This window comes from Lepidochelys kempii, chromosome 13, assembly GCF_965140265.1.
Source record: "Lepidochelys kempii isolate rLepKem1 chromosome 13, rLepKem1.hap2, whole genome shotgun sequence".
In the NCBI taxonomy this organism is placed as follows: Eukaryota; Metazoa; Chordata; order Testudines; family Cheloniidae; genus Lepidochelys; species Lepidochelys kempii.
Window position 1 is genome coordinate 21448591 of NC_133268.1, and position 10100 is coordinate 21458690.

The 10100-nt window shown below is 47.7% G+C and overlaps 1 protein-coding gene across 1 annotated transcript; it reads left to right on the forward strand.

Annotated features, from left to right (window-relative positions):
* The first annotated feature begins 3952 nt into the window (after window positions 1-3952).
* Window positions 3953-7521, forward strand: MAFB (MAF bZIP transcription factor B). The gene has a single exon (XM_073309738.1). The coding sequence runs from the start codon at window positions 4659-4661 to the stop codon at window positions 5610-5612; it is 954 nt and encodes a 317-aa protein (XP_073165839.1). The 5' UTR covers window positions 3953-4658; the 3' UTR covers window positions 5613-7521.
* Window positions 7522-10100: the final 2579 nt, after the last annotated feature.

Consider the following 10100-nt stretch of genomic DNA (forward strand, 5'->3'; position numbering starts at 1 on the left):
TCAGCCAAAAACCACACGGATTGAGGTGTGTATCTGCACGAGATTTTAAAACGCGACCTTTCAATTGCAGTGGCTCTAAATTCCTCCCACCTTCGTCTCGCGGTGTAGCGGAGATGGAGTGAAATAACCAGGTGTGAACTCTTCGTGATTCTGACTCGGGGAAAGCAGTAAGGCACGTTCGAAACGAACCGCCAGACTATGCTTTAAAATATATGCCCATCCTCAGCCTGTATTTTTATTGGTATTAAAATCACCACCACATTTTGGCATTGAAATGGGTCACGATGAAAGAAGTTTGCACTTATGATTTCAGGGGGGGATGCGATGTGTATAGCCGGGCTATGAAGCCATACAGATGGTGTAAATTTCCATTCCTCCCCCCCCCCCCACACCCCTACACAGTTAGGTTTTTATTTAGTCTGGGGTTTCAATTGCTGAACGTGCTTAAGTGACGGAGCATTTTATACCCTGAAAAAAATCGTAAAGCTCCAAAATTACTATTTTTTTTCAAGCCTACCCCCTACAGTATAGACCTGTATATTATCTACAGCGAGTCATACACTGGAGTCTGCCCATATCACATTCGTGATCGAATGATTGTTCCTTGAGCGAGGGTACTGGACGATGCATTAGCTCCGAAGTTTCTTACTGAAGTGTTGTATGCTTAACATTTTGCAGCGGTGTCTTTAGGGGTCGGAGGGGGCTGTTTCTGGCCGTCACTCCCTCGCTGGGTTGTTCAGTAACTTGTCTCTAGGGCAGAGGACTCCTCTCTCAGGTGTGTATTGGTGACCTGGTCTAGCATCTGCAGGCTTCGCCTCTCACAAGTCCTCTTGCTCTGCGTATGGTTTTTGTCTAACCTCCCTTCAGAGCCCTGGCGCTACACGGGGTCAGACAAAGGGAAGATTTCCCCCATGCATAGGTCTGAGGCTGATTAAGGTTTGATGACTGAATTCAAAGTCCACAATCAACTAAATCACGGCTCAAAAGGTCTTTTCCAGCCAAGTGATGTAATGCTCCAAGTTGTGGTAGGCAGTTTCTGTACCATTAACGTGCGAGTATCTAATGGCAGATAAATAGACCCTAGATATTATAGGATGACGAATATAGACTTAGACGTGAACCTACAGCACCAATTGGCAGATTAAAGTTTAAACGGTAAAGCAAAGCGAACATAACACAGCGACAAGCTGAGCTGTATGATGAGTGGATAGAGAGCTATCCGATCAATGCTTCCTCCGTCCGTCAGTAGCTCCACCTTGCGAATACACCTCCGTCATTAACGGGAAAGTATCACCTCGCCTGATGCGCGTTGGAAAGGTTTTGCTTTAAATGAACGACACCTTCGAAATGCTCGGCAGATTTTTCCCCCTTCTCTCAAGCAACCTTAACTCCCACCCCTGACAATGGTAACGTTTAACATGCAGGTAAAATGCTGCCGTCTCAAGGCACCCAGATTACCTAAATAATCACCCCTCGCCCCAAGGGATTCACACTGGAGCCCGCTGCAGAAGCGTAAAAGCCCTAAGTCAGTGTCAGAGCTAGGAGAGACTCTTCGCAGGGTTGTCTGCTCTGCCGCCTCCGGACTCTCCCCCTAGGAAACTTTCCCACTTGTGTCCAGGGTGCTCCGGGAGAGCCCACCGGCCTTCCGAACCTTTACCCCTTTGAAAGAGAACCCTCCCCACCACCTTTGTATCCCCGAGCACCTCCGTCAAACAACAAAGCAACGCGCCGCGGTTTCAGGATGTCCACGGCGCAAGCATTCGGCTTGAAAGCCAGCTGGCTGAATTCGAACTCAGGATCTCCCCGTGTTCGCGAAGGAGGAGGAGCAGGGCTAGTTTGCCAAGTAGAATCAGCCCCAGTTAGAAAGGAACAAGAGTCAACTCCCTGCCCACTGTGCCTGCCTGCAGGAGTTTCGAGCAGAGGACAAGCTGCGGGGGGGGGGGGGGGGAGATATTATGTTTGCTCATATGTGATTAAGATGAAACGCGGGTTGGGATTTGGAACGGGACCAGCCGAGGTACGCTTTGGCCCCCTGGTGAGGGCAAAGCTTCTGGATCGTGTACGTGGGAAGAGAGGGGGTTAAACACTGAACCACGGATCCACACCAGGGATCTAAAGCGTTATTGATGGATGGGGTGTTATCTATACTGCAAATGTAACTGGAGAAATTCAGACGAAACGAGCGGACATTTCATTGCCACACAAAATACCCCCCCACACACGTGCCTAATACTAAGGTGGTATTTCATTGCATTATCCTCTCCCAACTTTCTCCCCCACGCCCCCCCCCCGAATTTTTGGGTTGTCCCCAAAGTTTTGATTGTTCTAACTGGGATATTTATAACTTTCGGGTTGAGAGCCCATGCTCTGCATTTCTGTCTGCGACCCAGTGTATGGTTCATTTTAAACAGAACACAAATAAAGCAAGTCGTCGCATCTTGTCTAATGCCCGGGCTGGAAAAGTAGAAATAACCACTGGGATTCGAGCTGAAAAAAACACCGAGTGTATATTACATTTAACTCTTTCCGTGCTGCAACAGACTTGAGATCGAACCCTGGGGCTACTTTTAAATACTCTTGCTTTTCCCTGTTTGGGATTTGAATAGAATCTTTTTCACGAGGGGAGGGTAAAAAAAAAAAAAAAAGTACCACCACGTTTTTTCCCTGAAAGGTGCCTCTGTCCATCCTGAAAATGAGCCTGGACTTTTGTGTGCGCATCAGAAACTAAGTAATTGAATAATGACACAGGCAGAAAAACGACAGTGGTATTATTACTGTGGATGTCGAAAGACTCAGGTGGAGGAAGGAAACCCGGCAGACTCAAGTAGAGAATGATCATGTCAACACGTTCTCTATGTTCCAGGTGGAGGTTTAAAGGGAGACGTTAACACTGTTGGTATAGGGTAAAGCTCATTATCACAGAAATGTTCCTTGTTTGTTTCTGTTCCTCTTGCACCGATTTGCTTTCCCTCCCCCTCTACATCTTCAGCTGTAATTCTCTGTGCTCCTCTTTTTGTCTCCTCTAGCTGGTGCTTTTCTCAAAACGGCCACGTGGGGTCGTCCTTTATGTCTGTTTGAGCGTAAAAACAGTTAAAAAAAAACTTAATCTCCTTTAATCGTTACAAAATGTTCAAACAAAAACACAGTCCTGTTACTGGACCCCCCCCCCCCCAAAAAATCTTACAACCCGATTCTTCTTTGCATGCAGTCACTCGAGGAGCAGAAGAGGAAATCAAAGATCTTCCTTAGAACTGAAATGTAATTACCGTCCATTTTCCCCTTCGCCCCGATATTTGCAATAGTCTGGGCCAGCGCTAACTGCTTTCCTGGGGGGAGGTATTTTTAACTTGAGGTTTTCTTCGATTATATAACGACAGCTGGCACACACCGACTGTGGGCAACTATTCTTTATTTTCGTCTTTTTCCCAACCCTCTCTCTCTCACACACACACCCCCACAAGCAGCGATCATGGCTGAATCCTCCAACAAATTAAGTGTTTTGACTGTGCCCCTGGAAAGCGGACAATTAAAAGTTGCCCTCAAACCATTCCCTCCTCCCACTCCCACAAAACAGAGTGGGCAGAGGGACTTCGTTATATTTAGAACAAAGGGATGGCCAGCAAATGAAACATACGCTGGATCTGCCCCCCCCCCCTTCTTCTTTGTGAATTACACAGGCTAAGAGAGAAAGGGAGGGGAGGGAGACAGAAAGGGGGGGAGCAGATCGGGGAGAGAAAGTGGGAAGATTAAAACATGAAAGAAAGAAGACGAAGAAGAAAAAAAAGAAAGGTTTGGAGTTGCTGCCTGGTCTTGTTCTCCAGCTGCTAGTCAGCTGACTCGTCGGGAGCTGTCACATTGTGGGAGCCCGGCCCCTCCTCCGGCAGCCCCAGGATCTCCGCGGCCGAGCTCCCATTGGAGAAGCTGCCCGGCGGTCCCAGCCCCCTCTCCCTGAGTGTCATCGGGAAAGGAATATAAGCAGCCAGGGGGGCTGCCTCGCAAATCACAGCTGCACAACAGGAGCTGGAGGCGGCAGCTAAAGCCGAGACAAGATTTCCCCACCTCCCCCACCCCTTCCCTTCATCGCGAGCGAACAAAAAAAAAAAAAAAAAAAAAACTCCAGCCACCAAAATCACCCACCCAGCAGCAACCCTCCAGCACACGCCGCCCGCTGCTCTGCCGGGAAAGTTGCAGCGGGCTCCGGCTCCGCGCCTGCAGTGGAGCGGGGGGGGGGGGGGGGGACGGGGACGACGAGGCTCAGGACTTACAAACCGACCCCCGCCGGGGCACAGAATCTCTCCTGCTTTTTCCTTTGCAAAAGAGGCCAGGCTGCACCGCCAGCATTGCGGTGGGGAGGCTCCTGCTGCTTCCTGCCTCCCACCTCGCCCGTGGGGTTTTCTTAGCCGTGGGAGCCGCTGCAGCCTGCATTGCATTGCAGACGCCGCTACCCCACGCCTCGCGGCCCGGGTGCCTCCGCCTCCTCCGCCCGCTTGGCTCGGCTGCCTCCGCCTCCTCCGCCCGCTTGGCTCGGCTGCCCTCCGCCAGCCCGCCGCCGCCGCCGCTGCGAAGTTGACCTGGAGTCCGAGGGAGCGCGGCCAGCTCTCCCCCCCGACGGTGCCCTGGAGTGAGCGCTCCAGCCCAGAGGTGCCTGCGAGACAGCCATGGCCGGCGAGCTGAGCATCGGACCCGAGCTGCCCACCAGCCCCCTGGCCATGGAGTACGTCAACGACTTCGACCTGATGAAATTCGACGTGAAGAAGGAGCCCCTGGGCAGAGCCGACCGGCCCGGCCGCCACTGCACCCGCCTGCAGCCGGCCGGCTCCGTCTCCTCCACCCCCATCAGCACGCCCTGTAGCTCGGTGCCCTCCTCGCCCAGCTTCAGCCCCACGGAGCAGAAGACCCACCTGGAGGACCTGTACTGGATGGCCAACAGCTACCAGCAGATGAACCCGGAGACGCTCAGCCTCACCCCGGAGGACGCGGTGGAAGCCCTCATCGGGTCCCACCAGATGCCCCAGCAGCTCCAAAGCTTTGAGAGCTTCCGGGCCCACCACCACCACCACCATCCCCACCAGCAGCAGCAGCAGCAGCACCACCAGTACCCGGGGGTCACCCACGAGGACCTGGTCAACAGCGGCCACCCGCACCACCATCACCATCACCACCACCACCACCACCAGGCGTCTCCCACCCCTTCCACCTCCTCCACCTCCTCCCAGCAGCTGCAGAGCGCCCACCAGCAGCCCCCTTCCTCCAGCAGCGTGGAAGACAGGTTCTCGGACGAACAGCTGGTCTCCATGTCGGTGAGGGAGCTCAACAGGCACCTGAGGGGCTTCACCAAGGACGAGGTGATCCGCCTCAAGCAGAAGAGGAGGACGTTGAAGAACAGGGGCTATGCCCAGTCCTGCAGGTATAAGCGAGTCCAGCAGAAGCACCACCTGGAGAACGAGAAGACCCAGCTGATCCAACAAGTGGAACAGCTCAAGCAAGAGGTGACCCGGCTGGCCAGAGAAAGAGACGCCTACAAGCTCAAGTGTGAGAAACTTGCCAGCAATGGCTTCAGGGAGGCCGGATCCACCAGTGACAACCCATCTTCTCCCGAGTTCTTCATGTGAGTCCTTTAAACACAGAACCCCCCCCCGACCTCCTCCCCCCGCCTCCCCGCTTCTCCCACCCTCCTCTGACATCTCCATCCATCTGCTTGCTTGAGTAGAGAGAAAGAAGGGAGAGGAAGAAGAGAGACTTAATACTTGCAGCATCCTGTCTCCTAGATTAGCTGTGAAAAGTAGGCTGGGGGGAGGTGGGAGAGAAAGAGATGTGCAACTTTTTATCTTTAGTTCGCCAGCTAAAGAAACAGAAGAAAGGAAGGACACGTCAAGCGTTTTTATAGATCGCTTGCTTTCAGAACTGTGTGGGCTCGTTGTGGTTTGTTTGTTTGTTTTTTAAAAAGGGACAATGAACAAGCGATCGATCACATATTACCTGTTTGGGAGTAAAGGAAAGAAGACTCACGCAGCAGCATCTCCTGCACATGCTACCTGCTTGGGAAGGAGAATAAGGGAAGGACAATATATGCAAACCCTTCATACATTGCCTGCTTTGAGAAGTAGTTACGGGACTCAGATGGGACATTCAGTACGAGACAAGAAAAAACATCAGTTTTATTGCCTGCTTGATTATATAGAAAAAAAATACGAAAATCTGCATTAAAAATATTAATCCTGCATGCTGGACATGTATGGTAATAATTTCTATTTTGTACCATTTTCTTGTTTAACTTTAGCATGTTGATCATCGTTCATAGCTTTGTTTCATTGATAAGAAAAGCATCACAAGTTATCAACTTTTTACTGCTTGTGCAGTTTTTGTTGGGGTTTTTTGTTTGTTTGGGGTTTTTTGTTTTGTGTTTTGTTATAGTTGTTAGCTTGTAAATATCTGCCACATCACACGGCACAGGAAGACAAAATAACATTTCATCAGGCTGGTTATATGGTTTGTTATTAAAGTAAAGAGATAATAAAAAACGTTATGGGCATTTTGCATTTGCATTCAGAAAACAACTTTGTATATTTGGTGCACTTTTAAGTTGTAATTTTTTCTTTAGTTTTCATTTTGGTTTTTGTTTGTTGGGGCAGAATAAAAGCAACTCGATTGCACTGACACACCTGGCCGTCATAATAGTGAAAAGGGCCAGCAGACAAGCAGCTACATCCTACTCCACAATTTAAGTGGCAGTGACCCTATTATTTTGACGTCAGGACAGTTCTCAGACAGCAGTGCTCATAGCTTTGGCCATATTTTTCTCTGATTTATTATACACTCAGGAAACAAAGAATTTACAATGTGTTTTATTTGAAGAAACAATTGATGCTTGATTTCCAAAACACAGGATGACATGAGTCAGTTGCAATCGCTGTAGGCAGAACAGTATACAACGACATGTTCCAGTTCTGATTTCAGTTAGGTTTATCAATGGCAACAGAAGATGAAAGGGCTTGGAATGTATAGAAAACTGAAACGTTTTTTAAAGAGACATACTGCAACTTAAGTGTATTATTTTGCAATGATTTTTAATCTGCTTCTCTGTTTCCCCATGCAGCAAAAGTTTTAGCCAAATTTCTTTGCAGTTGTGTAGTAGTAGTTTGGAGTGTTATGGGTGTTACTTTTTTTCCTCCTGCAGGTCAGAAAAAGGATTTTACGTTGCACTGACAAAAATACCAAAATGAAAACTTATTTTAGTTTCCTTTTAGGATTGCTGGCACTGCTGGCCAGATGCATTTTAAGTTTGTATTAGTTTATAAATTAACAGTAATAACAAGATTGTAATGAACAGCATGGTGCTTGCAGTTTTAAATATTGTGGATATTAGTCATGCATCAGAAAACGATCTTTGGTTTTTACTGATTCAACTGTGTTGAAATCAAAACATTGCAGCAGCGAAAAAAATTGTTTTTATTTCATGTAAAGTTCTGAAGGGATCAATTTCAAATCCTGCTTATGATATGAAAAATATTAAAAAAAACCTGGTCTATTGTAGTTTTATTCAGACTGGTTTCTGTTTTTGGTTATTAAAATTGTTTCCTATTTTGCTTATTAAAATAATTGAAATGGCATTTCTTTGAAGGGTTTACTTCTCCAATGTCTTGTGTTTAAACTTTCTTGGACCTTAAATATATATCAAAAGGGGACGATCCAGCTAAGCTGATCTTTGACATGCATCATTTGGTTTTAAGTGATTTTTGGAAGTTGTTTTAATTCTACAACGAGGGTCATCATTCCACACACATCTGTGCAGAGTTGCAAAATCCATCTCTAACCCTTAACATGGTTTATGCTACACTGTAGTTTTGGCTCCAGACTCTGCTCTAACACAATGCCATGGGATTTACTGTGCACGGATAGACGCTAAAGCAGCTAAACGTGCTACTTTCAAATCCAGCATCCAACAGCAGGATGGTTCTTACTGAGGACACTTGTACGGACTCACTGTAGCAAACCTTAGAACGGTGGCAGCTTGCTTGTTACATTCAAGAGCTGAAGGTCTCACTGGCAGTGGAGGCGTTGTGCAGAGTTTCCCTTTCAAACACTTCCCAGGCTCCCTCTGTGAAGCTTGGTTTCAAAGGGTCTGTACTTTCCCTGCGAAACAGTCTCCCCCACTCCTCCGAAACAACTCCCTTGCTTGCACTGTGGATGTGTAGATAAATTTAAAGTTATTGATGCAGCAGCCCATGGGCCCATTAAGTTTAACATGTCTCCCTCTGAGAACTATAGTGGGGGCTGGGGAAGAAATCAGTCATTATTAAAATGCTCTAACGAAACATTTTTAAAAGGTTTAGAACCTTAAAAGCGTGATCAATAGGGTCCCTCTAGGATCCGAGCAGCACACTCCACCTCCCATTGTCTTCCTCGCCTCTCAATCTGCCCAGTTTGTTTATTCCTGCATTTTGAAACATGACAATGATATTAACTCCTTGTGTTCAGTAACAGCAGGTGCTCACAGAGCGAGAATACAACACTGCCGCTCTACTTCTTCCCCAGAGCCCCCTACATCGCCACTATCCCAACAGCTAAGCAATTAGTTGCTTTAAAGTCCAAAGTGGATGATGACCATTTATCTAAGTCAATTGCAGCCAGCCTATGTTCTGCCCAGCGCCTTGGTGTGGGAATTAGAAAGTTGCAAGGAAAGCTGCAGCAGCAGCCTGGAAGGTTGAGGATTGGTACTTTCAAACTGTGAACAGGGGATTTAACTTTAAATCCATCTTTAAAAAAACCCCCCAAACTATCCTCCCTTCCCAAGGAGAGCAAGCTGCCCTTGCAGGAATGACACACGGCATGTTTGGAAAACAAATCAGTTAAGAGCAGAGTGTGGGAAAAATGAAAAGCAAATACAGTAACTCCACAACAAAATCCTCCCTTAAGCCCCATACACATCATTGCCTTGTCAGACGCAGGAAGCCCAGCTAAATGATAGCGAAGCATTTTAGCTTTTAAAAAGGGGCAGCAGTCTGATCCCAAACACCTCAGTGCACAGACCGCTGCAGGAATATGTCATCCTTCCTTTTAACGTTGGGAAGGGAGACAGTGGGTTATACAGAAAAGATGTCAGAACCTTATTTTCCATGTATCGCCTTTTTCTTTGCCAATCTATGGCTGCAGAAAGCCTGAGAGGAATATTGTTTGTGGGAACTGCCACCGCATATTAATGTCCTCTCATGCATGCATTGAATAAATCACCAGGGTTAACTGAACAACAAAAAATAGGAAAACAGGCCTGCGAGGAGCACTATAGTGGCTTTAGCGGGCTGGATTCCCACAGAATAACTGTGTCAGTGGAAAGGTTCAAGGGGCAGAGGTCCATTTATGTAGGAAGTGTCTATGCAGTGTTCAGTGCTCTGAATGAATTTTAATTTATCTGATTAAAAAAACAACTGCTCGGACTTGTAGAAATACTAAAGTGACCAAAGAGCTACCAATTTAAAATTAAAAAAGCACCACAGAGGACTAAGAAGGGATCTCCAGCTCGATCGCTTGGGTGTGCGCGGGTGTACACTTCGTGCAAAGCACCTTTGCACACACAACTGGCTTTGAAGAGGGATGCGACGTTCTGGTTAGAACTGAACCCAGCTGCGCGTGGAGACGCGGGGTGTCCCCTGAAATAATCAGAGAGCAGTATATTTGCTTCCCGTGTCATGAGAAACACGCTGCACCCGCTTAAAGCTGTGTGAGCTTGGGCACTTCTCCTGCTCTGCGGGCATCTTCTATGGCTCCGAAAAGCTCACAGCTAGCGCTCCCTTCCTCCTTATTTCACCAGGAGGAACGGCCCACGTTAGGAACCTATTGCTTTGAGACGTGTGATCAGTAAAACCACCACCACGCCACCCCGCTCTTTGGAAATGCTAATGATACGGATTTTGGGGGGTGGGGGCGGGGGGCTAAACATGAAACTTTCTGTAACATTGTTGGAAGAATTAAAGAAGAATTATGAGAGAAATGATGTTCAGTTGTGCGTATATATTTTTGTAAAGCTAACAAGGAAAATAGCCCACAGATCAGTCACCAAGCACAGACGGGAGAAGTCCCTTCAATACACACGTGGCGAGGTG